Source organism: Drosophila serrata, unplaced genomic scaffold (assembly GCF_035046125.1).
Source record: "Drosophila serrata isolate PLE 108 unplaced genomic scaffold, ASM3504612v1 contig_184, whole genome shotgun sequence".
Taxonomy (NCBI): Eukaryota; Metazoa; Arthropoda; class Insecta; order Diptera; family Drosophilidae; genus Drosophila; species Drosophila serrata.
Genome location: NW_028257082.1, coordinates 6,625,201 through 6,652,373, shown reverse-complemented (window position 1 = coordinate 6,652,373; position 27,173 = coordinate 6,625,201). Strand labels below are relative to the sequence as shown.

Below are 27,173 nucleotides of genomic sequence, written 5' to 3'. Positions count from 1 at the left end.
TATTCCGGCCAATGTGGGGTAAAAAACGACGGACGCAATTTATGCCACAGCATCCGGCGATAGGTTACACCCACTATTCCCCGGGCCCAGGCTGTTGCAATTTCATGAGTTGGCAAAATAATAAAAGCACAAATCGTATGAAGCCAGTGGAAATGATAAAAAATACCAAGATGTTCCTCGCAAAAATCATCTTGATATAATCAGGACATTGGGGAGCTATAGCCAACGCCACGCCCCCGAAAAAGGAGACCGGAGAGACCCGTGTCAGTCTGTCTGGACTCGCTCCAGTTCCGCCCACCGACTTCCGGCCCATAGAGCTGCAAAGTGCCAAGTCTCTATAGCTTTTTTGTGGCCACAGTATGCGGGAGCAGAAGGGAGAATGGGTGGCTCCTGTCCGTAATTACGAACCACCCACTGGCCCCTGGCCGTAAGCATAAAAAAATCAACGAAAATGTGATGACGTAGTTAGTGAGTCCTTGTGAATTGTTCGGCAACGCCCACCGCTCTGCGGGCGGTCAGATTTTGCAGCAATCATCGACGCCGCGCCAGGGGATCCGGAACTGATGCTCTAAGTGCTGCCAGCAATCTGTAGTTTTGGCCAGCAGCCAACCAATAAACATAAAAAAACGAATTTAATAAGGAGAGCTGCGATAATGAATAGTATTTGTATATTTTGTTTAGATAAATAACTAAAGTGGGAACTATTCTTTCTCTAAATAAGGGATAAGAGATTTCTGGACTCAGAAATAATTTTAAATGGTTTCAGTTTAGCACTGGCTTTGGATTCTAAACTATTTTTAAAAGACTTTAAAATATATACTATAAAAAATTCTAGTAAAGGTATTTAAGAAGAAATTATAGAGATACAGATGTAACTTAGTATTTAAATGAATATTGCCACACATTTCAGGATTTTCGTTCCGAGATTTTAGCGTACTTTTTTGAATCTAATCTCTAACATTCTTTAGTTATGTTTATATAAAAAGACTTCTTACAGCCCTAGTGCCATTATCATACATTGACAAAGGGAACTTAAAGATATACCAAGCAGTAAATCCAAAATTCAGTTAGATTTATAGTTCCTTAATGGATTCTCTTCGATATGGCGGTACAAGCAATCGAAATTTGAATTTAAACATATATTCTAGCATAAATATTATTAAAATAAGGCCTACAACCCAGAGTTCACACCGATGACTCTTCAAAAAACTCTTACTAAAGCTGATATTATTTTAGATCTGCGTTTGGTAGCCAGAGACCCTGATACATTGATATTTTTGGGTGTTCTAAGTAATGCACACAAGTTTATGATAGAACACAATAATCTCTTACGAAGTTACTACACATTTACTCTTATTTGCTAAGCTTAGGACTAGCCTCTAACATGCATCTAAAGATCTAGAAAAATAGCCTTAGACATGGCCTACAACTAGATTTGACTATGATCGCTTGCAGAAAAATGGCTAATATACACAAATTTTCACAACTTATCACAACATTGCAGAAGAGAGTCAGACTACAAACGCTGTACACAGCGCCTCACAAACTTGGCCTTGTGCTGGCACATGAAGCGCATCAGGAAGATCACCAAGAGTACACTTACTAGATAGCCCACAACCAGTACAGCTCGCTTCCTCCGTTTCCAACGCTGATAATCCCGCCAAGATGCATATCGATTTCGGAACTGTGGCGGCAGTTCGAACTTGCTGCGCCGCGGGAAGAACGACAGATAGAAGTCCTCGAGCAGATGGCGCACAATCTCGTTATCCTCGCTCCTATTCGCGTCCAGATTATCGTTGATGCAGTTAAACTTGCGCGGATTTCGACGCAACCGGTCTAGGGACTCCACCACCTCCGTGATGTTCGATGTGAGCATCATAAAGTTGCTGTGGGAGGTTCGCTTGGGACTCACATGGAATCGGTACTTGGGACGAACTCCAAAATTGGCAGTCAAGGCTTCCGCCAGGAGGGGACACCTCACCACCAAGTCTCGGGTTATCGTTGGCTAAAAAGGGCACAAATAGCTAATATTAAAGATTTTTGAGTATTATTTCAAGTTTACTTACCAGATTCGAGTCCTCATATCGCTCGTACACCAACGTAGAGTGCTCCACCGAATCTGCTTTCAAGTCCACTCCCTGATTCCTAGTGCAGTTCTGAATAACCTCCTCGAAGTAACGCATGGCTGACCAGTCCAGGGGCGGCGGATAGATGCGAGTAAGAAAGGTTCGGACCTCCCGGTCCGACCACGTTCCAGAGCCATCTGTGTCGAACTCGTCGAAGATCTCTTCTACGCCCAAGACCTGAGTTTCACTCATGAGAAAAGAGTAGTAGGCAAAGGCGTATTGCAGATCTGTGGGAGCCCTGAAGCGCTGCAGGGCAGTATCCAGTATCTGCTGCTGGAAGCGTTGCTGCATGGCTTCCACAATGTCCGCTTCGAGCAGGAATCCCACGTGAGCGAGCACATAGCGAGCCTTGAATCCGTAGGCTTTGTTCAGCAGCATATTAGTGGCTATCAGGGAGTGTGAGTATATATCTGTGGAGGATTTGAAGTCCTCCTTGTGCAGTATGTGGCGTTGCGTGGTTGGAGGTCCTGTGCTGCTCGCCTCCATCTCGGGATTAAGGGACATAAGTTTGTCCTTGTTAAACCGCTCCACGATGCGACGGAGCTCAAGTAGTGTAGACACGTTGCGGTGGCGCATCACATCCTTGAAGTTTGCGGAGCTCTTTTTAAACAGCTTTTGCAATCCCATGTGTGGAAACCGGTGGACTGGAGTCGGAGGCACAGCAGCTGCTGCGCCCAACTCGTGTGTCTCCTGGCTCTGCGGAAAGATGTGGGATCCATCTGCTGGCCCCGTTTCGCTGCAATCTCCACCATCAAACTGGCAGGCATCTATGTTGCAATGCCGATCGCAGGCTCCATCCCCTATGTACGTCCAGGGACAGTCCAGGGCGCAGTCGGGCACCATCCAGGCCTGATACACGCGTACTCCCTCTGCCTCCGTATACAGATCCTCCGGATATAGCGGAGCGCCCAGGAAGATGTCGTCGTTGAGGTATAGGAATCTCTTCGATAGCCTCGGTATGCGGTGCAGGAAGGTCTCGATGGCCGAGCTGGAGAACGTGGGTAGTTGGGAGGGATCGGGCGCTAGCAATTCGTGCGGCACCACTGTGACTCTCTCGTAACTGAGATCCAGCCAGTTTGGAATCTGACCATTGGTGACTATATAGACGTGCCTGATCCAGCTGGCGTGCTTCTCCAGCGATCTGAGGGAGTAGCGCAGCTCATTCTTGTCGTCGAATCGCGATGGATCATATTTGGGATCAAATCGCCGGATGGCTTCAATGAAATTCGTATCAGAGCCATTGACCCAGGTGTACACCGCATCTATAGGGCTACAAGAGCTGCCAAACTCGCCGGTTCTGGCACTTTCTGATGCGAAAATGTAGCTTCCAGCCAACCAAACTGTCAGACAGAGTCCTACTGCCCCTAAAAATTAATAAACATTACAAAATCTATTGTTTATAGGTAGGAGGGTAAGGAGATCACACCTATTAGCATTCGCAGCTTTCTCCGTGACTGCATTCTCAACTGCTCGATGGCGCGCCTCATCCTTCGCGGCCAGCGGCGGCGCAACCGCATTTTCAGCGCCTTAACTGGCACATTTAATTTAATTTTTTCGAATTTGGTTTATTTTGTTATTATTTCCGGAAAGTGTGCCCGCCAGATCATCTGCTCTTCAATGTCAAAGTGCTGGAAAACCGCGAGTTTTATTCCTTTCCTGCAACTGGTCACACTAAGCTGCTGTGCATTGGCGTTGCCAAAAAATTGCACTCTTGAATTAGAGTTACCGGACCAGCATTCCTGTCCACCTAAGATATTTTAATAAAATATGTTTTAGAAATTAAAAATAAAAATTTTTAAATTTTACATAATTTGTCAAAACTATACAAGGAGTTAACAACATTAAGTTTTTTAAAATTTACCCGAATTTATTTTTAAAAAACATTAAAATTAACTATACAGACTCATTAACCTAATAAAAACACAGACGAAAAGCCTTTCTAAATTGAAATTAATCATTTATTAACTTACTTATAGGTATTTTAAACTTTTAGAAAAAATGTATCAAATTTGACAAAATTTTACAAATTTTGTATAGGCGTTACACCATGAAATTTCTCAAACTTCAAAAAAACTTTATTTTAATATTATCTTAAATTGAGTATGCAGTTTTATTGATCTACTAAAAACTAACACAGAAAAGCTTTCCGATTTAAAATTAACGCATTTTTGACTGAGTTATGTTGATTTTAAAATTTTTTGTTGAGTTATATAAAAATATCGCAATTTTCTTCTATTTAAAACAACTGTGTTTTATCGGTGTTTTTTTTTTTAATTATCCATATTTTTTTCAGCTTTTGTAAAATATTAACAGAACGATCTTGACGCTATATATATGTATTAGTCTCTCGATCTGGAATTAAAATTACCGATGTTTGATGCCACGATATATCGCCTTGTTACAGCTTCAATAGTATAATAATCGTTATAATAATCGCTCTTGTCCCACCTCTAATAAAACATCAGCTGGTGTCCCGCTCAAACCGAGTTGTTGTATTTGTTTTCCATTTCTCCAGTGACGAGGTCGGATTTTTTTCACGTCGCAACCCCAAGTGCAAATCGGCGAAAATAACGCGGGGGTTAGTTAAAAACACGCCTAGTTCAATTAGTAAATCGTGCGGCAACGGCCTGGCCCAAAACCCGAATTCAATTCGAAGAGGCAAGGCACTAAAACCTGGAAATAAATTCACCGAAAATATTAAAAGCAATAAAAAGAAAGAAGGAAAGAGAACCCTGGAAAGTGGTTAATGTGTGTGTATTTGGCGAGCGGAGCACTGAAAACCAGTTAGTTCACTGTGAAAAGATTCAATAACGTGTTGGGAGAAAAAAGAAGAACAAATTGTTTCGAGTGTGTGGGGCGACGACAACAACAAAAGCAGCAACAACAACAACGGCAACTGGTCCGGTACAAAAAAGTCCGCTTTCCTCGCTCATTAGCGGCGCTTTCCTCCTCAAAGTCAACTGGAAACCTTAAACCGGGCCGTGCAATTACAGTGTAAATTGATATATGCAAGTGCAGCATCAGCAGCTTGGCCGAAAAACAGGTGCGTAAGCCTGCCAACTTTCAATATTATATTAATTTGTGTGTATGTGCGATCTGATCTGTGGTCTCGGCTATCTTCCGTCTCCCTTTGGTGCGTGGTGTGGTGTCTGCTATACATATCTACATGGTCTTTATCTTTCGGGTTATTGTTCGTTGCCGCAAGAGCATCGCGGAGCATCTTTGGCATTCATTCAGTCATTATCATTATCCCCCCATTCATTTGCCTAACACAGATATCAACAACAAATAAAGTGAAAGGTGTCGGCACGCGTTTTCCCATATTTTCTATTTTGACTATGCATTGGCAAGCGCAAGGAAAGCGAAATCGTTCTTAGTCATCGTGGTTTTTAAGGGGAGGGATGAAAATGGCCGGAAATCAAGGAGGAGACTCAAACATGGCGCCTGGCAACAGGCATGAATTGTGACGAAAGAGGGATTTGATAAAAGCAATTAATTTATAGATTATTAGAACACGGATTCTTAGAAAATTTAATCCATATACCAAAAGATATTGTGTCATTAAAACGGAATCGATAAATAGTGATAATCAAGTTGTATTTTCTTGATTTTCTGCAGGAAGAGTTTAACATACATTTTTGTCAATACTCAAGAATTTTAGGGACTAAAAATGTCAAAACGTCATAGAAATTATTAAAACGAAATCGATAAATGGGTGTAGTCCAACAATTAAACAGATTTCTAGGCAAACTAGTCAAATTCTTATTAGAAACCAGAAGAAAAGCTTAATATTTTTTGAAAATCAATACAATTTAGGCAGTTAGAATAACCAAAGTAAACAATAAAAATATTGATTTTTAGCAGCTACTGCTGCTGGTTGGTTTTAATTATTAATTTCATGACACGACAAGTGTTCCGTTCGGGGCACCACACCCACTTATGTCAGAGGGAAAAGCCTAAGCGGAAATGATTTCATACAACGAAAAACCCACCCCGAGAAAATAGTAAAACACAGACCATGTTTTTATGGCCATTGCCTGCCTCAAGCCTCAAGCCGTCTGCCATTTTCATTTCCATTTCATTTTTCTCGTTGTTCGTTGACGTGTTGAGGTTAAGTCTCACTTTTTTGGGGTTGCCGGCTTCTCTGCGTCGTCGCAAAATTGATGTAGTATGCTTTGCTTTAGACTCATTGCCTTTTCTTTTTAGCCGAAAAATTTCACGGCCGAACTGAGTTTCCAACATAAACATTACAAAATATTTCGCATTAATGGCGATGATAATAAAAGCACCTTTTCATTTTCGCAGCCAGCACGCACATCGAAATAATTATTACCACTCATCATCATTGCCTCCGTTTTCCCTCTTACAAAACTACGGTGTTAATGCGGCCAGCACGTGCGTCTTGGTCTACGCACTGAGTTTTTCCGTTTTCTAGTTTTCCTTTTTTTTATTTAAGTTTCCCGTTTTTCTCTGCTTAACTAAATTCTCAGCTTGCCCCGCCGAAAAAAAGGGGGAAAAGCTATAGAGACGCAACCATGACCAAAGAAATTCAAAACTTGAGCAATTTGTAGGCAAATTAAGGTGTTAAATAACCGTGAAGTTGGTCAGTGGGAAATCCATGAAGATGGAGCTAATACACGGTGGGAAATAATTAACAAAATTAGTTGTTAATAAAATTAAATTGTTTAAAAAAGAAGAAAGAAAGTTGAATTCTTCTAAGAACCCTTTCATTTTTCTTGATTAATGTTATTCATATTTAAGTTATTTTAAATAACTTCTTTTATTTGACTTTAATTTTGTCTTTGTAACATTGTCTTACTCTTTTTCTCTGTGTAATTTCGGCAGACGCGCTCGGAAATTGTTTGATCGATTTGATTCCTTCGTCTGCTTCCGCTCAGTCGGCTATCGGCTGTTACCTTTTGGTCGGCCATTCGCCACTTGCTAACAGTTGTTTTCGTACGTGTTTGCAGCGCTCAGATACGCAGATACTGATAGAGATAGAGATAGAGATACAGATACGCAGATACTTTTCCCCAATGGATGTGGTGCATTGTTCTGCGCTCTCCACTATCCACTCTCTTCTCTCCAAGCGGAAGCAACTCCATTTATGTAAATTGCTTGCGTGACATTTCAATACGCCGGGGCGCTTTATGGAAAGCTGGAGCGGATTTGGTCTCGGGGGGAAGGGAGCAGAAGAATCATTTCCATTGTTGGAAGAGCAGATCTCGGCAGCAGGGTTGCCAGGCCATTTATCCGTCATGCCAACAGTGGAGAGTCGCCAATCAGTTTAACTGTGCTTTTTTATGGCCGCACTTTGCGCTTTTTATGCGCAATAGCAAAACATAAAGTGCACTATCATTGGCACTAACGTTTTTCCAATCAGTATGCAATGAAGTACTTGGAATTGACGCAGATGAGTCTGCATTTACATAATGCTCTCAATTTCAGACTTAATTATCGCGATTTCCCTAGCGAAAGACGATCAGAAGCCCTCTAATTGCAAATTTTTATGATAGGAAAGATAATAAGAAAACTGTCTGTTAATTATATTTTACGTAAATATTTGTAATTTAGTTATGATTTATGACTACTTTGAGGTATTGTCAGTTTTGTCATTCTTTTCAGTTTTTGCTAAATTGGACATTTTAAGTGTAATGCATTTGAGATGTAGGTTTCTAATGTTAACTTTTACTAAAGTTATTAATGAAACTTTTAATTATTAATATATCCCAGTTTTCCCCTGTAGCTTTTCATTAATTTCCCCTTCAGATCCCATCATTAATTTGTGTTCAGTTGAAATAGCTACTAAAAGAAGAGAAGAACTATACAACCTTCAAATTACCATTTTCAGTAAAATGTTACAGACAGAGATAAAATTCAGATCTAGGTTTATTTTGCGGGACTGCGTAAACTTGGCCCAAAACAAACTTTGCCACGGGGTTTTTCGGCTTTAATTCGTTTGCTTAATTTGCTTTTTCGTGCTCGGGGTTCAGCGAGGTGAAACGGTTAAATGTTTTTTTGAAAACTGCCCCCGATGTTTTTTCCTTTCCCCATTTTCAGAAGAGCTGAAAACTGAGCAACGAGTGTGTGTTTGTGGCTCTGCGTGTGTTCATTGTTATTTCGGTGTGTGCCGCCCCTCCGGTGTGTTGTGGTGTATATGTGTGTGCATTATATTATGCTAACTAGACCCTAATGTCGGTGGCTGGCGGTGTTGTGAGTGCTCCACATTAGTGCTTCCTATCGTATGCTCCATAAAGGGCCATTCGATACGATATATTTTCCAGCCAGGGTTGCTTATTTCCTCCACGTACTGTGGAGTTCAATGTACCTGATGCCAGAGCAACGACTTTATGTAGGGATACAACAAAAAACCAGGCCAAAAAGCGTCCATAACAAATGCAAAATGTCAGCAAATTATGAATAATGTAGTGAAAAAATAACAAAGGGAACCACAGAAAAACGTGATCGGAAAATGAGGCAAAAAAAGCGCTGCATAAAAAATAACACGTATTATCGCCAAGCAGCTTGACATTTGAAGCACTTAAGACCTGAGCTGAATCATACGGGGGGGAAACTACGTACAACGTATTCCGAGTAGACAAATTGATATTTATTTTTTTTTTGCTAAGACGCTTCCCCGTGACAACTGATACTTCTGTTTGTGAGCAAATGAAAATAAGCGCTCCCCATCTCTGTTTATTTATGCATTAGCACTGCACGGAGAAGAATGTTATCTATGAAAGATGGTAATGAATTGGGTAAAATAGGTCTCTCGGTGAGTTTGTCAAAAATATATGTATAGTTGAATTTGTATCTAATGAGTTTTGAATGTTAAAATAAGCTCAAGGGTTTGAAAATTAATTAATTATATTATAGATCGAATTTTATCGAAAAACCTTTACAAATCATAGATGCATTGAATAAACAATTCTTTGTTGTCAGGAAAGTAGCTCTATGATCAAAGTATAGGGTCGAAAATTACTCCTTCAACAGAGATATTTGTTTTCACATAAAATAGCGGTTCCTTTATGAAACAATATAATAAAATTATTTCTATAATAATTAATATTATTCTGTTGGTAACAAGGATATCTTATTTTCTCTTTTGTACCATTTTCACATTTTCATTAGCTGCGCTGCCAGCTTAGTTTTAAGCTTGTTGCCGATGCCTTTTTGTCTAGAAACAAATTTTGTTGACTTTGCGAATTAAGTTTAAGTTTCACCGTTAGCCAAAGATCAGGCGGAATTCGGTGGGGTCTCTCCATTTACCGGTGGTTTTAGCATTTGTTTGTAAAAATTGACCTAGTCAACGAACAGCAAGATCCTCTCTCTGGCGCTCTTTTTTTTGAGAGATCAGAACCTGTTTCCTAAGCTTTTTTTCGAGCTTTCCAGCAAGCTCTCCTATTCTCTTTAGTGCATAATCCAGTTCTCTTAGGTGCGCTCTTTAGTTCACAGCTCTTCTATGGATCTCTTTGGGTTTTTGTTTTTGGCATTGACTTCGAGTGTCTTTTTGTTGATATTAAAGAAACGTGTGTATTTGAAAAACAATAGCAACCTTTGGGTTTCCAAGGTTTCCCAGCAATTGAAATCAGAACTTTTTGGGGATGTTAGTTGAACCCAAAGGTATCCACCTGGTGATATATGATATTATCGAGCGAAAGGCAAGCAATATTTCGCCACACGCTGTAATTTATTTAATGTATTTAACTTACGGATCACCTCACCTGTTAGTTAGCCCTGCCTCGTAAAGTCATTAACTATTGTTAACAATAAACAATATGGTCGTAAACATGGTAAACAAACTTGCGCAAGTAAAAAACACAAAGTCAATGTGTTTGACAGTCTACGCAATTCAAAGTTTCAAAAGATCAATATGATAGGAATAATCGGAAAGCTACGCAGATTGCAGCCTGGAAATTGCAAAAGTTGATTGTTGCAATGGAAATAAAGGCGTAATGGAAAATTCAGTAACCTTGATTTGTTTCATACTTATGACATGTGGCTCTCGAAGAAAAAGGGAAAGAATGAAAGAAAATGTACTTGAAAAGTAACCGAAAATTTGAATTCCCTTTTTATAAAATAATACAACGATAAATTGATCTGAAACTTGTATATATTATAATATTTAGTATTATAAAGCTATAGGCCAAGTTTCATATAAAGACCATAAAAACGATAAACTTTTAAGGATTTGCAACGATCATAAAAAAGGGAAATTATAAGGTTCTTTAAGGAATAACCTCTATAAAATTGTTTAAATTAATTTATAAAATGAAAAACATAACAAACTTTTTGTTGTTGGTTAATACAAAACAATCATACCCTATTAAAGGAAGGGTATTCAAAGTTAAGAACTTGGCGACCCCAATATAGCAGCGCTATCCAATTCCCCATGCGCGTGTCGATTGTGTGATGGTGTGCTTTGGTCACGTATGTGTGTCTCTATATTGCTTTGTTTTTTTTCTACAAGTCCATTGACTGAAAAACAAGTAATTAATTAGGCACGGCTCCAAAGTAAAGTAATTAAAAGCCAGCGCACAATTATTAAACAAACTTACAAGGGTAGTAAATACAAAGTTCCCTAAGACTAGTAGAGTTTATTTTGATAATATTCCGATTGAAGCTTGGGTACTTTTGATAATTTACACCCATTGCTTTATTAAGATATCTATTCCCGATCCCTTTGGTGTAAATAGAGCAACGATGCACGTATTGTTGTTTACACATTGCTATCGCAAGCTTAGTTGTTATTTTTAAGTGCACATTCTGTAATTTAACAATGGCCATGTGCCGCCTGTTGTTGTTTACAGCAAATTAAAGCTCTTTTACATATCCATCTCCCCGCAACCAACAACACTCTCAGGCGTCGAGCCCACCGATGGCGACCAATGGCAGCCAAGTAAACAAGTTGGGGGAATAACAAAATAGATACAAAAATAATAATAATAATACGAATAGAATCAACAGAGCTCCCACCAGCAGCGGGCAACGCGGAAGCGAATTTGTTTACGTCTTATCCCAAGCAGCAATTAGAAATCGGACAAACAGCTCTAGCAGCTCATATCTATAGGTTTTTTGCTCTATATATCTATGATAAACCTGCTCTCTGATCGAGTGTTAGTCACTCGGGAGAGAAATCATAAAAAAAGCTAATTAATTAGTATATAACATCTAGAAAAATATGTGAATGAGTTACTTTTACTTTTTAATGTCTTAGCCTTGGCTTTCTTTTTATTAAGACATTTTGTTAATGGCTATAAATTTATAAAATTGTTCGAATTCTTTACTAATAAACTTAATAAATAAAGAAATGTGTACAAAAAGATGTTAATATGACACACATTTCTATAAAACATTTTGATAGAGTTATAGAGTTAGTTAAAGTTATATGGAGTTGTAAAGTTAATAATATACCCTTAACTTGCTATATGCTATATAATATATATAAATATTTTCTTAACTTATCTTATTAAACTGAGTTTTTATATTAATAAACTCTACAAGTTATGTATGTTTACCTTGTCATTAAATATTTGCACAAAAAGGAGATCATTGAACGGAGAAAAAGCTGAGGTGACAACCCCTTTGCTCTCCAACTAATGACCCTGTTGGATGTCTCATAATTTACGACACCAGTTGGCCATAATGTCCGTCTCTTTTTTGGCTCATTTGGACTCTTTGCTCTGCCGGTTGGCAAGACAAGATCATTGATCGCGCCGGTTTTTCATGGGGGGCCTGCCCTCAGCCGGCTTCCGCATTAAATTCTATGCTCCACCTAAACTGCGTAGTTTGTTTGGACGGTGCCATATAGTGCCATATGTATATACTTGTAGTATCTGCCGATGTATGTCAAGCTATAGGTTTGCACATACATATATGTATGTACCTATGTATTTTTCGCATATAAACGAATATTCTTGGTTGGTTAAGGCGCGAGCGACTCACGCGCTCTCAACTATTTTGACCTTGATGTGACTAGCGGCATTATCTATCCACTGGCGTTGTTTTGCCAGCTCTGACACTCGGAATATATTACATTATAGAAGCCACAGAGTATATGAGTATATATAGATGGAGATACATATATACATGTGAATGAAGGGGCTCGTCTCATGTTGTTTGCTTCGATTTTGATGTAACTTGTTTTCAATTAAAGCCACCAGAACCTGTTTATGGTCAAGTCCAGTTGGTGAAAAAGCGACAGATGAAGTACACGCCCCTCTTTTCAAATTAATGACAACTAAACATGATATCTTATGTATTTTCTTTTAAATTCATCCAGCTGAAAATGTTTATAAATGACCTAAATATGGGGATCTTTTTGAAAATGCCCTCAAAGCGCTATTATAAATCTCAAACTTGTTTAAGTTATAAATAATTAGGGTTAAAATTTGTTTTTCTTGCAGACAGATTCTTTTAAGATATTCCAGTATTAATATAAAATAAGCTAACTTCGGCACGCTGAAGTTTGTATACCCTTGCAGATTGCAATTCGATCACAAGGTATCAATACAATATAAATTATTTATATCTATTTTATCTATAAATTGTATCTATAAAGTTTGATGCAAATCTCCTGAAATCTGAAGAAAGTTATAATATTTTCTTAAAATTTTCCGATTGTTCCTATGGCAGCTATATATATGTATATATATAGTCCACCGATTCGCCATGCTCTGATACTAGTAAAATTATAAAGAAGAATAACTCCATAGTTTCATTGCATATTCTTAAATTTGTTCCAAAAGAAATCTCGCACATCTGTGCATATGATTCTCAACTTGTTCTAACATCCCCGGAACGAAGTGACTACTGCCGACCAAGTATCAGAAATGTGATGTGTTACAAAAGTTGCAAGTCATTGTTTAGTGTTTAAAGTTAGTAACTGATCATACATACATACTTACTGGTCATTAATACTTACTGATTATAGATACTTACTCCTCATAAATACTTACTGTTCATTGATACTTACTGTTCAGAGTTACTCACTGGTCATAGATACTTTCTGATCTTAGTTAATTACTGATCATAGTTATTTACTGTGTATAACAACTTATTGTTTAAAGATATTTACTGATCCTCCACACTTAACAACCGTTTCCCTGGCAGATATATTAAATAGTATTCAGATTTTCATAAAACTAAAAAAGAAATTTTATAATAATAAAAAATAGCTTTGAATAAAATAAGATTAAAATGTGTTCAAAACTGTTAAAGTTATCAATTTTTCCCTAAAGCTAACAGAGCAATTTTAATTTAATAGCGAATTACTTTACCCACTCACAAGTTAGAGCACCTAAAACAGTAGTGGTCTCAAGTTATAACACATTAAAAAAGTCCTACTTAGTTGTTTTATAGATTTCATAATTTAAAATCTAAGGAAGCCGGTAGCTTATCCTCTCTCTGGGCGCCAGAGCCCCACATTTTATCGAAAATAGTCTCTGTTTTGGAAATTCAAAATTATTTTCAGTAAATGCAAGTCATCAGATACCATTCAAGTACCCAGGGCCAGCATCATTCCCTTCAAGTATGTACAATTAGTCGGGGGGAAAAACAGTTGCCGCAGAGGTTCACGAACTCCAGCGGAAATGCAGGCACTTACGGGGGGAAAAACAACAACCCACAACCATGGGCACTCGATGGCCACCTTCGGCCAGTGGCTTCAGTTCCATTTGACAGACTACACCAGACGCACGCTCGAATAGGGAGCGGAAACTGCGTTACTATATCGCGAACCCTCTGCCCATATCTTTGGACGAGGCACTCTTATCTTGCGCGGCGGTTGTCTTATCAGGCGGAAAGTCAATCTTATCGCCAGCAGCAGCAGAAACCCGGGAAAGAGTAGTGAAAAGCAGCCAGCTCAGTGTGACAAAAATTGGTTGGAATTCAATGTGCTTTTCCGCGGCTCCTCGATGTTGTGTTTGCTTAGTTAGTGGGGTAATAATTTATCGATACGTTTAACTAAAATTAACTATTTGATGTAGTAAAAGATATCAACGGCTCTAAGATTACCATTAAAAACTATCAACAAAAGCATAGAACCTAACCTCAAAGAGCCATAGTATTTGTACCGATTCAAGTGCAGTCGTCTTAAAATAATACAAAGACCGGTGATAAGGTGTAATCAGTGTGTGGACGAGATCGAGCCGTACCCTAATCCGTATCTAAATCAACCTAAATCGATCTCTGATTCATTGAATTCCGTTGAATTTGGCCTTGGTATTTCCCCTTTCCTGTTGGCAATTTATGACCGATTTGAACACGGACAGAAAAACGATTAGATAAACCCTTAGAATGGTTGTGGCTTGTACTTTACAGTGTTAACTCCATGCACACACACAACGCGCACACTCACATGCTCCATGATGATTAATCGCCACTAACTAACTCACATTCACTAACTAAATACAAAACAACTCTGCAATCTCATTACTAAACGCAACGCCTAACTACAAACGAGTTTTGCCGCCTAATCGCAAGTGCAACCCATTTCTTCTACGCACACAGATCAGGATCAGGATCAATAGCAAGGTAACCGGCCATCCCTTCATGTTCCACAACTACAGAGCATCTGCCCTGCCACGAAAGGATTAAGGATTAAGAACGCTGCCATCCTGCCACTATGCCGCTCTTCACAAGAAAGTCCCCCAAACAGGGAACCACGGCGGAGGGAACTCCCCAGATGGGCGCCCGCATGAATTCCGGTTCCTCCCAGGGTAATCACATTACCAATAATAATAACAACCTTAATGTTACGGATAAATCGAAGCCACCGCTGGTGTTCCACTGCCAGTTGGCCCATGGCAGTCCCACCGGCCTTATCCATGACTTCTCCAGCGTGCGCGAGTTGTACCAGAAGATTGCCGAATGCTTCGACATCTCCGAGAAGGATATTCTCTTCTGCACCCTCAACTCGCACAAGGTGGATATGGCCCGCCTCCTGGGTGGCCAGATAGGCCTGGATGACTTTATCTTTGCCCATCGCAAGGGTCGGCCCAAGGAGATTGAGATAGTAAAGTCGCAGGATGCTCTTGGTCTGACGATCACGGACAATGGGGCCGGCTACGCCTTCATCAAGCGCATTAAGGAGGACTCGATCATTGATCACATCGAGCACATCTGCGTTGGCGACCACATCGAGAAGCTAAATGGCCAGAATATGGTGGGCAAGCGACACTTTGAGGTGGCACGCATGCTCAAGGATATACCCACCGGCGATACCTTCACCCTGCGTCTGGTGGAGCCAGTCAGGAGCGGCTTCCAGGGCATCGGACCACGTAGCGGGTCGAGAGCCTCCGGCAGCGGAATGCCCGGAGGACGAAATTATGGCAGTGGCAAGGAGACGCTGCGGTTCAAGGCCAACGGCAATGCCCAGATCGAGCCGCAGTTCGATGAGGCAACCGTGGCCGGGATAGAGGCCATCAACAACCTGCTGGAGTCCTTCATGGGCATCAACGACACGGAACTGGCGTCGCAGATCTGGGACCTGGGCGACCAAAAGTCCAACTCAATGGACTTTGCCGAGGCCATTGATAACTCGGACCTAGAGTCCTTTGGCTTCACGGATGACTTTATCATCGAGCTGTGGGGTGCCATAACGGATGCCCGACGCAAGTCGACTGTCAGCCCCAAGTAACCGGCGACCATCCCGTCTTTTGCCCAGAGTTTCGGACTCAGATACTTCACTTAGCCTGTCTATTGGGGTCCAATAAAGCGCCCAGAAATGTGGACTGTCTTTAAGTAATGGCTATCTATTGTCTACTTGTTTTAGAGCCTAGTTATATCTAACACACATCGTGCTATCATGTTTCCCATATTCGCCTGCCTTTGCCAATTATTTAGTTGTTCGTAAATTGCCCGCACTGTAATCTACATATTTATTATTATATATTTGTTCAGATGGACGGTGAAGAGATAGAGATAGGGGAGAGGAAGTGTTGATGATGATGAGGCATCCATACTATATATATATATTTTGGTACAATTTGTTCGATGTACATATATACGTATAACTGTATTTCTTTAGTTTTATTATCATTTAAACAATACAAATACATTTAAATTATTTAAATCGAATATGATTTTTAAACATTTGTTTTTATTTTCCATTTATTTTGTTATCTTGACTTGGTAAGTTTGTTTATTTGTTTAGGTGTTACCCTGATAAAGGGTGTTTTAATTTTAATCTTAGGTTTGCAGTGCAGTGAAGTGAGGGGTTAATAAATTGGTGTAATCAGCATTAACAGACAAGTAGATCTAGACAGGACCTCTGTGTTTATCTATCTTTGTTTTGTTAGTTAAGAACGTTTCGGTTATTAAAGTTATAATCTTTCTATGTTCCTAATTATTTATTTACCTTGTTGGAACTGACATTGTTTCTTTTTTCTATAAGAAAATCATAATTAAATATAATTTAAAAATATCTTTAAGCTACTGTAGGAACAATCGAGCGATCGTAAAAGAAAAACTGAGCTAGTGGCAATTCCCGTAGGGTATTCAAACTTCCCTGCACCCAAGATACGTAGCTTCCTGTCTTATTTTGGATTTGATTCATAAATACAAACTGCCAGGTTTGCTCGTAGGCGTGTGTTATCTTTTGTTGGCACCCATTGCCAATTTGAATGGCATTCGGAAAATATTCCATCGCTCGCGGCGAATGTGACGAGTTGTTTGCGCGCTGCCTAAAATTTCTGGTCTCGTTTTTATGACTCTTCTGCCAGATTCGCCTATACATTTTTGGCCAAGGACTCATGCGCAGACTTCCTGCATTTAGCTTCAGCAGAATTATCATTTCCAGTGACGTAGAATGGCACCACCATGACGCGATTTCTGGACCGCTCAGCTCAGATCGTCGCGCCATTAACTTATTTATTACATTGCAAAGAGAGCTTTCGATTGCGCATAAACAGCTGCTGTGTGTGGCGAGCAGCTGATAAGCACTGTTATTAAGACTCAAATGAGAGTGAGAAAGAGAAAGAGCAAGAGAGCATGGAAAAGGGGGGAGAGTGAATGGGGCAGCTGCTGCGAGTGCAAGACACACACACACATCCACACACACTTGTGTGTTTTGCCATGGCAACAAAAGTTACATGACTTTCCGGTTTTACAGGTTCTGTTGTTGTTGCAAGCTTTTTGGCTCTCTGCTTGCTCGCTCTCTCGCTCTATCTATCTCTCTGGCTTGTGAGTGTTGGGGCTATGGGGCTCTCCCACTCGCACTCAGGGCAGGTGCCTAATTCGATTAGCCGAAACGTTCCAACGCTCAGTCCTCAAAGAGAACTCGCCCGAGCAACAAGTGAAACGGAAGAATCGGAAATCCGAGGAAACTGAAGAAAAAGACTAAAGAAACAGAAGAACGCTTTAATAATATTGTGAAACATAGACAACAGTGCCCAGAATCAAAGTCAAGTGCTAAGGAAACAGAGTGAATCGCGCGCTGCAGTTTCACTAGTGTTTTCCCCAAGGACAGTGTATATATTTGTGCCAGGTAGTGAATTGCGATTAATGTTTAATGTACCCAAAAAAAGAAAAGAACAGAAGAAGCCCAAGAAATTATTCAAAATTTCCATTATACTAGAGATACGGTCAAGATCCGTCGAGAACAGTACAGCACGACATCTGCAGACGTATTTCTTGGCAAGATCTTTGGTTAGACTTTGTGCCCGCGTTTGTTTGTTTGTTTGATACTATTTATTTTTTTATTTCTCGCGTTCCCCGTTTGTCTGGACTTTGATCGTGACTCAACACAAATTGGCAACAGCCCCCGCCAGCAATCAGACCCATTAAAACCATACACTATAGCCCCTAAAACTCGTCGCGAAATTGATCCAATCTGCCTTGATTTAATATATTGTTTAATTTGATTCAGTTTGGGGGCTCAAAGTTTGCAGCGAATTGTATTGTTGTGGTGAACAGCTTATCTTGACTTTGTGTGTTTGTGTGGAAACCCGAGTCTCCTTTGTGTCTTTGTCCGGATATTGTAGCTCCTGAAGTTGGCCCCATTCTGGAGTTTCTTTGTTACATACAAAGCTAACAGTTAAATCGCCTGATTTCCACGCGTTTCCATCGTATGTTTTTCGCTGTCGTTGCGGCTCCACAATTCGCGCTTTTCTTTTTGCCGCAGCTTCGCAGGTGAAAGTGAAGCGGGGCGGCAACGCGTGACAGATGGCGTGATGTCTGGCAGTGTTTTTGGGGTTGTGGGACTGTGTGTGCGTGTGTATAAATCGTAGGGACCACCGATCTTAGGTGCTCCTCTTCCTTGGGTCCACTTGGAGAAAAAGTTTCAGTCTTTTCTGTCAACTTTGAAGCTAAAATGACTAGGAAACCACTATATCTTGCAAGAAACGATTTAAATTCTATTTTGATTGCTTAGAACACCTTTAAATTGATATTAATTCTTAGGTATTTAGTTGTTGTGTATCTTAGCTGAGTTGAAAGGGTTCCTATTAGTGAACGAAGACATATTTTATTACAGTAAGAATAAAATCACCTTTGACATTAACAAAGGTTTAAGCAAAAATTAAGACTTGATACGAGTTTAAGTTAAAGAAACTGTTGGATAATCCTTTTCACCATTCAAAAATGAATCATATTCTTGGAATTTTTGCCTAACAAAATAAGTCTTATCAACTTAACTAATATCAAGTTGTTATTTTTTTTTTAACACAATAGCAAATTGTTTTGTAGAGGAAACTTAAAGATAGGGAAATTCTAGTTTTCACTAAAAATTTTCAAGCAGTTTGATAAGATTATAAGTGTTTTGAAAGTGAATGAAGGCAAAACCAAAGAAAAAATAATAATTATATTGATTCAAGAAACTGAAAACATAAACTAAGTTAAAATCAAATAAAACTAGGAATAGGTATTTAAATAAAATGATTTTAAATAAATGTTTTTCATTAATACCTAAAATATCTTATTTCCCACAGCTATTTATTTGATTTTTAATTGAAGATTATTCAAATACACCATCATTTATAGGTTCTTTGTTGTCTGGGTTTGCTAATATGCAGATCGATCGTTAAGTCTTATCTGTTAAATATTTTCAAATTCCATTTAGTACCAAAAAAATACAAATAATCTGGTCAAGATTGTCGAGTATGGAGAGATATCGGCAACCGTTGCCCTCACAGCCAAAAGCCAAAAAATCTAGCCATAATTGTTTATTAAATTCGCTTAATTATTGTGCAATGTTGGACATTGAACTTTGTGGCTATTCACTATTTATTAACGAACTTGTTTATCCGTCAGGGTGTGTGTGTGAGGGACCACTCAATATCGCGTGATGTCTTTCGGGGGAATACACGATTAATTCCAGACTCACAGCAGTGTGTTTTATATATTCGTGTTTTATCATTCACAAACGGTAGAACACGCCACTGGTATCGATAGTAACCATAGTCGTCGTTGATAAGCATTCAATAGGGGTTTTTATCACCCTGACACTCGTAAATAGTTTTCATACCAGATAAAAGGTAGTGTTCTTTACCATCTTTTAATCTTTCCCTGAACTTGTGGTAAATAAACTAAACCGCCTGAGGGGTAATTTAAATGAATAACAATTGAAGGCTATTTCTAGATGGACAATTGGGTTTAATAAAATAAAAACTCATGGGGTTAAATAGATTTACAATATAGAGTAAAAATTACTAATTAGAATAAAAACAAGAAATCTTAGAAAGTTTAGTAACACTCCTACAAACGTTTATAGTATACCCGACTGAATAGTTTACTAACTAGCCAGAGCTCCACCGACCCTTGATCTATACAATAAATCATGTACTATTTTATTTACTTCATGGCTTGACTATATTGCCATACAATTTCACCATATATAGCACTTATATTCCCCTACTCGATAGGTATTTTTCATGTTAATACGGTTAGCTATGCCTCTGACCTGATCTGTAAAATAAAATATATACACTATACACAGGCAGCTGCTTTGTTTATAATTTCCATTTTACGTCACGTCCGCCGCTTGGCAACATTTGTGTTGCTATTTTTCTGTTGCTGCGGTGACAATGATGTTGCTGCGAGATGTTGCCAGCTCCTCACCTCGCTCCCGAGGCTTTGTCACCGGGCAAGAAGACACTACGCTCACCTTGACTTTGAGCACAAAGAGCTCGGAAAAGGTTAAAAATAAACGAATGCAGCTAATGGCAGCGATGGGGCTTCCAAGCACAGGATGCGGATACCTCTGATGCAATTTGTCTATTTTTTGCAAACACTCAACGTTGCCAAGCGAAAAGAACCTAGATGTCAGAGCCAAAGTGCTTTATGGCCTATACAAATTACTCACGCCGTTTCCTTCTCTCTCTCTAACCCTTACAGTTGCCGACTACGACGACAACGACAGCGAAGCGGGTCCAAAGTATTGCCCGGAGAACGTGGTAGAATCGATTCCTTTGCGGCGCATTTGACCGCCTGGCCTGCCCATAAACATGACCGCCATATAACCGAACACCGCGGACGCAACCACACAAAGAGTCGGAGCTTTGCGATTAGACAAGCAGATTAGCAGACCCAAGGCTGTCCCAGGAGAGCCACACTTTGCCGGCAAGGAGACAGGTCTAGGAGGAGTACATACCACCAAAGATGAATAGCCTGGCACGAGTGTTTAGCAACTTTCGTGATTTTTACAATGAGATCAATGCGGCCACGCTCACCGGAGCCATCGATGTGATTGTGGTGGAGCAGCGGGATGGAGAGTTCCAGTGTTCGCCCTTCCATGTCCGCTTTGGCAAGCTGGGAGTGTTGAGGAGCAGGGAGAAGGTGGTAAGTAGAAAAAGATGGTTACCAAATACTGGAATAATTAGGAGTTCAAGATATTTATGTATTATAACCCATTTCACGAATTCCTTATTGTACATCCCCAAAAGTTGAATAATATATAATACATATTTTATGTAACGTCTTGCGAAATTTATATAATTCTATAGCTGTAAATATGATAAATATCCATGTCCCCATCAAATAAAAATGTTTCCTCTTGTTCAAACCAACATCCGGTTGTTCAAAAAAGACACATTTTCATGGAAAAACACATTAATTATTTCCTCCCCTTCCATGTTCAGGTGGACATTGAAATCAATGGCGCACCCGTTGACATACAGATGAAGCTGGGTGACTCCGGCGAGGCATTCTTCGTGGAGGAGTGCCTGGAAGATGAGGATGAGGAGCTGCCCGCTAACCTGGCCACCTCACCCATTCCCAACAGCTTCCTTCAGTCGCGAGACAAGGGCAATGACACCATGGAGGATATCAGTGGAGTGGCGGCCGACAAGTAAGTGGAATTTTGTTACCAATCTCAGCCAGCTTTAACTCATTTCGTTGTCATTTGCAAAATCATTTTAGAAATGCTAGCGAGGAGCTGCAATTGCCAATGCCGCTGCCGCGACGCAACTCCATAGACTTCTCCAAGGAGGAGCCCAAGGAAGCGGCCGTCGAGGGCGGCAAGTTCGAGAACCAGGTCTCGGATTATACGCAGCGCAGGTACACCCAATGCCTTTCCATGTCCATTTCACCCAAAAGGCATTCCACTAACCACACTTCATTCCATACAGACACACTGACAACACGCTGGAACGTCGCAATCTGGGCGAGAAACTCAAGGAGTACACCACGCAGAAGATTCGTCAGGAGTGGGCCGAGCATGAGGAGCTGTTCCAGGGTTCCGAGAAGAAGTCATCGGAGACTGAGCTGCTGGAGAACCAAAGCAAGGCAGCAGTAGAGGCTGAAAAGGATGCCCAAGTGGCTGACAAAGAGAAGGATGCCAAGCCAGACCTAACCCTCACACCGGTCACCACTAGCGAACCCATTAAGGAGATTGCTGTCAAGGGCAAGACCAAGAAGCGACGCAAGAAGTCACAGATGAAGAAGAACGCCCAGCGCAAGACCTCCTCCAGCAGCTCGGTTGGCAGTGCCGCTGGCGGTGACTTGGCCTCAGCGGAGACCGCCTCCCTGGGTGTAACCAACATCGAAGAGGGCGATGTCCAAGTTTCCAGTGCCACCAATAATAACAACAATAACACCTCCTCGTCTAATGACGAGCAACCGTCAGCTCCTCTCCTCACCGCCCACACCGGTGATGATAGCCCACTGAGCGAGCCCCACACTCCAACCACCAATCCACGCCTGGATCTGGACATTCACTTCTTCAGCGACACCGAGGTCTCCACCCCTGTGGTCAGCGGATCGGGTCGCGCCGCCGGCGGTCGACCATCAACGCCCATTCAGAGCGACAGTGAGCTGGAGACGACGATGCGGGACAAGCGTCGTGGAGTGGACGAGGACAGCGCCGCTGCCTCGTGGAAGTGGGGCCAGCTGCCGACGCCCGAGCAAGCCAAGACCGAGGGCAATGAGGCGCAGATGGAACGCCACTCGATGCTCAGCAATATGTTCAGCTTCATGAAGCGCGCCAATAGGCTGCGCAAGGAGGTGGGCGTAGCTGAGGCCGGGGACATCTACCTGTCCGACCTGGATGCCGGCAGTCTGGACCCTGAGATGGCGGCTCTCTACTTCCCGTCGCAAAAGCCTAAGGAACCCTTCTTGCCGCCGGAGGAAGATCGAGAGAGCGGCAACGGCACCAGTCTGCCGCACTCCCCCAGCTCGCTGGAGGAAGGCCAGAAGAGTCTGGACTCGGACTTTGATGAGGCCAAGCAGCAGCAGCAGCAGAAGGACAAGTGAGTGGCTAATAAACTATGGTTACCACTATGATAGCTAATTCTTTGGCATTTCTTCAGGTACTTGGACTTTGTGGCCATGTCCATGTGCGGAATGTCAGAGCAAGGCGGAGAGCCCACGGAAGAGGAGTTCAATAGCCACCTGGTCAGCTACCCAGATGTAAGTATTGATAAAACCCCAGCCCAGCGCTGTGTTCTGTGTGTGTGTTCGAGTCCCATGCACTTCACTGCGCCCCACGCACTGCATCCCGCCTTGTTAACCAGTCTCTTCCCATGCCACGCCCTCATTCGCACCTGCGCTCTCTCAGGTGTGCAAAAGCCCCAGCATATTCTCATCGCCTAACCTAGTCGTACGGCTGAATGGCAAATACTACACCTGGATGGCTGCATGTCCCATTGTCATGACAATGATCACCTTCCAGAAGCCACTAACCCATGTAAGTTGTTGGACCCCAGTGTTCTCTGGGTGTCCCCACTCTGTACATGCCTCTTGTGTTTGCTCGCTTGCTGCGGTTCGTGCTCTAATGCTTGTCTTTAAATCTAATCTGATTGCATTCCTACCTTCGACCAGGATGCCATTGAGCAGCTCATGTCGCAGGGCGACAAGTGTCTGGCCAGCGAGGATAAGCAAGAAGCAGCCGCTCAGGTGGATAGTGCTGGGCAGACCAGGCGTTACTGGTGGAGCTGGAGGCGCTCGCAGGATGCAGCACCCAATCATGTTGGCAATGCCCATGGAATGCCTCTGGGCAAGGATGAGAAAGGTAGAGGTTGATTGTCTGTAATATCACCAAAAATTATGCTAATCCTTTAATATGTACTTCTACAGATGGGGATCAGGCAGCTGTAGCCACGCAAACCTCTCGCCCCAACTCGCCGGACATTAGTGATCCAACGCTTAGCAAGAGCGATTCGCTGGTGAATGCAGAGAACACCTCTGCTCTAGTGGACAACCTCGAGGAGCTGACCATGGCCTCCAACAAGAGCGACGAGCCCAAAGAGCGGTACAAGAAGTCACTGCGCCTGAGTTCCGCGGCCATTGTAAGTTTCAGGTTGCATTGCCCTTGAAAAGACCCTACTAAATGAAAGATTTATCTGTTTTCTCTCAGAAAAAACTAAACCTGAAGGAGGGCATGAACGAGATCGAGTTCAGCGTGACCACCGCCTATCAGGGAACGACTCGCTGCAAGTGCTACCTGTTCCGCTGGAAGCACAACGACAAGGTCGTCATCTCCGACATTGATGGCACCATCACCAAGTCGGACGTGCTGGGCCATATTCTGCCCATGGTAGGCAAGGACTGGGCACAGCTGGGCGTGGCTCAGTTGTTCTCAAAGATCGAGCAGAATGGGTACAAGCTGCTCTACCTCTCGGCCCGCGCCATTGGCCAGAGCAGGGCGACACGCGAGTACCTGCGCTCAATCCGGCAGGGTGATGTAATGCTGCCGGACGGACCACTGCTGCTCAATCCCACATCCCTGATCTCGGCCTTCCATCGCGAGGTGATCGAGAAGAAGCCGGAGCAATTTAAGATTGCGTGTCTGTCGGATATTCGTGACTTATTCCCCGACAAGGAGCCCTTCTATGCCGGCTATGGCAATCGCATTAATGTGAGTAGTGCTGCTTGGGATCCTTTCTGAGTTTAAAGAACGATCTTAATGTCAAATCTTTGTTGTTGCAGGACGTGTGGGCCTATCGTGCCGTGGGCATACCCATCATGCGCATATTTACCATCAACGCCAAGGGCGAGCTTAAGCACGAGCTAACCCAAACATTCCAGTCCTCGTAAGTACAGCGATTCCTTCGATCTCAGACTAGATGTATCCGCACATGTGTCTTTATCTCCCATGTACTATATGGTCTATTTATAAATATGGTTCCGGTGTTGCTCATTACTGAACTCATGCCACATCTGATAACGTTAACCAAAACGCAAAAAAAAACAATGCTAATTGGCTCAAAAGTCGTATTAACTTCATTTACGTAACGCTAGGTGTTTCCCGACTAAGCTATGTTTGAGTGTACTTTCCCTATCTGTGTAGTATATATTCATTGAACGAACTACCCCAAAAAAAACGCACCCTCAATCGCAATCAATCAAACGATAGCCTGCCAAATCCAATTCAAGCATTTTCGGTGTTCAAATTTACACACAGTGGCTACATCAATCAGTCGCTAGAAGTCGACGAGTACTTTCCCCTGCTAAACAACCACGACGATTTCGATTACCGGACGGATGTCTTCGACGACGAGGAGTCCGAGGAAGAGTTGCAGTTCAGCGATGATTACGATGTGGACGCCGAGCAAGATGTTAGCGACTCTGATGACGACGAGGCGATCTATGACGATGATTTTGCCAACGATGATGGCATAGAGGAGGACGCCTCCGGCAACGAGCAGTCCCCAGATGTGGGGCAGCTCATCATGCGGGTGCGCCGCGAGTCGGCCACCAAGAACAAGGTGGACCTGGCCCTGGCGACCAGATGGTCGTCAAATTCCCAGACATAGATTCGATGAGGGTTGAGCTGCCTGCAGGCAGCAGCTAACCAACAAATTGTGATAAGTTTTCTAACAGAGTTAGGAGTGTGTCCTATAGTTATATACCATATATGTTATATTTGTATGCGAGTGCCAGATCCGCAAACTACAAGTTTGCGGACCAGTTAAGTTTGGAAAGTATTCTGCAGCAGCAGGTCTTTATGTTTAGCTTTAAGGAGATGAAATCTACAAGCAATATTAAGCCACATTGACCAATAAAGTCTACCTGATATTTTTGTTTGCTATGATTATGGTAATCTTTTATTTTGAGTGGCATGAGTTCTGAGCTAGATCCGGATTAGATTAAGGTAGTTTCGTTGCATATTCCGGGGCGTATCTTTTCAGTTGCATACCCTCGGGCTGTGACCGGATCATAGCATAGATCCAGGCGTAGCACATAGTCTCATATAGCATTTACTACTCTTCTTCAGATACTGCAGCATGACGAACATTGTTGACCAACTGTTCCCGCCGGTGAAGCATGACGAAGCCTCCGCGGAGTTCTCCAACTTCAACTATTGGCGCGATCCCATACCGGATTTGGATATACCCGAACTGGAGACGGCTTTGGTGGCACCGAGCAAGGTCCTCGAAATGGCCACCCTGCGACCCATTCCCGAAAAGTGAAGCCCCCGCAAACTATAACTATATTGATACATTATGAAGCATATAGCGCTTTCTCCCTAGCTTTCAATCCACACTTCTTCTTCTAGATGTGCTTACCAAAAATGAAATATGTCTCTATGACCCTGCATTAGCATAGCTGGCGGCCAGCAATCGTTGTTCGTTTCATCCATTTTCATTTAATATTTCATTACAAAGCCTAGTTTCTAGTTGAATTCGGGTAGACTTGAGTTATAATCCGAAATTCAGTTTACTTCTACCCGTAGTAAGTTCCTTTGAGACTCCTGCAAGTTCCAAGAAGCTGCAGTTTCCACTGGCAGTTGTGATTTTCGATTTCATTATTATTTCCCCATGTGATTTAATTTACATTAAGTTCATTGTGATGAGGTTTTATTTGGAGTTTCTATTTCTGAAAACTGTGCTCTAGACCAGACCTATGTATGTATACTTAACTGATAGTGTTTCAATACAAATAAATGCTTTGAAATTCTGAGTAAAGTTGTTTATGTTAACTTGCAATGGAAAGTCACCTGGTTTTTTGATATCTGAGTGAATCTTTGTGGTCACTCAATTCCCATGGAGGCGGAGGAGGAGCAATTCTTGTTGCAGTGGAAAATTTTCTAATGTGGACAGCGGGGGCTCCTCATCATCTATGACATCCCTGGGGCTGTGCGTTGGCGGGGGCGAATTTCATTTGTCAACGTAATTTTGCCAATTCAATTAATGCTCATTTAATGCAGAGCAGACTCGGACTCGGACCCCGGACCGGGCCATCCCATCCGTACAACAGCATACACATTGGCATACAAAGGCCCACGACGACGGCGACGACCAACGAAGTGGGCAGTTTAAGTGGCCACAAATGGTGGGTCCGTCGATCGGTCATGCAAACTCAGTGGCCACATCCACAATTGCCTTTTGTCTACGGGGTTCAACTCTCAAAAAAAAAAGGGCAGGTGATTTGGATTTCAATTTTAATTTGTCTGAATCGGACTGAATCAAAATACAGATTTCTTTGTATCATAGATTTATGCTTTGACAATGAAACTAACCAGATTTAGTTTAAAAATATAGTTCCTATATCTTATTTTGATAACGAGCACCTAAAGAGTCAACGGATGATGAATGTAACAGGCAGATAAATTCACACCTCTATTAATATTCATGAACACCAGGCGAATCTATTTACATAGCTATAAGTCCA

The 27,173-nt window shown here is 41.8% G+C and overlaps 3 protein-coding genes across 13 annotated transcripts; 2 read left to right on the top strand and 1 right to left on the bottom strand.

The window, feature by feature from the left end:
* Positions 1–646: 646 nt before the first annotated feature.
* Positions 647–3,778, bottom strand: Gnptab (N-acetylglucosamine-1-phosphate transferase subunits alpha and beta). The gene is made up of 3 exons (XM_020942588.2): positions 3,553–3,778; positions 2,067–3,490; positions 647–2,005 (listed from the first exon to the last, which is right to left on the bottom strand). The coding sequence occupies exons 1-3, from the start codon at positions 3,641–3,643 to the stop codon at positions 1,517–1,519; spliced, it is 2,004 nt and encodes a 667-aa protein (XP_020798247.2). The 5' UTR covers positions 3,644–3,778; the 3' UTR covers positions 647–1,516.
* Positions 3,779–4,578: 800 nt separating this feature from the next.
* Lpin (phosphatidate phosphatase LPIN) lies at positions 4,579–26,462 on the top strand. Of its 9 annotated transcripts, none has more exons than XM_086828544.1 (12): positions 4,579–5,169; positions 20,460–20,903; positions 21,203–21,411; positions 21,483–21,620; positions 21,692–22,810; positions 22,871–22,970; positions 23,119–23,247; positions 23,382–23,571; positions 23,637–23,848; positions 23,917–24,417; positions 24,489–24,592; positions 25,777–26,462. In XM_086828544.1, exons 2-12 carry the CDS (start codon positions 20,724–20,726, stop codon positions 25,970–25,972), a joined length of 3,078 nt encoding a protein of 1,025 aa, XP_086684670.1. In that variant the 5' UTR covers positions 4,579–5,169; positions 20,460–20,723; the 3' UTR covers positions 25,973–26,462. The 9 variants fall into 9 exon arrangements, with proteins under 9 accessions (XP_086684670.1, XP_020806121.2, XP_086684671.1 ...); XM_020950462.2 differs by having other exon boundaries at positions 24,964–26,462; XM_086828543.1 differs by lacking the exon at positions 4,579–5,169 and adding an exon at positions 17,355–17,613.
* kermit (PDZ domain-containing protein GIPC-like protein kermit) lies at positions 4,616–16,205 on the top strand. 3 transcript variants are annotated; one of them, XM_020950498.2, is made up of 2 exons: positions 4,616–5,169; positions 14,637–16,205. In XM_020950498.2, the coding sequence occupies exon 2, from the start codon at positions 14,752–14,754 to the stop codon at positions 15,763–15,765; it is 1,014 nt and encodes a 337-aa protein (XP_020806157.1). In that variant the 5' UTR covers positions 4,616–5,169; positions 14,637–14,751; the 3' UTR covers positions 15,766–16,205. The 3 variants fall into 3 exon arrangements, with proteins under 3 accessions (XP_020806157.1, XP_020806149.1, XP_086684672.1); XM_020950490.2 differs by lacking the exon at positions 4,616–5,169 and adding an exon at positions 13,475–13,656; XM_086828546.1 differs by lacking the exon at positions 4,616–5,169 and adding an exon at positions 13,944–14,066.
* Positions 26,463–27,173: the final 711 nt, after the last annotated feature.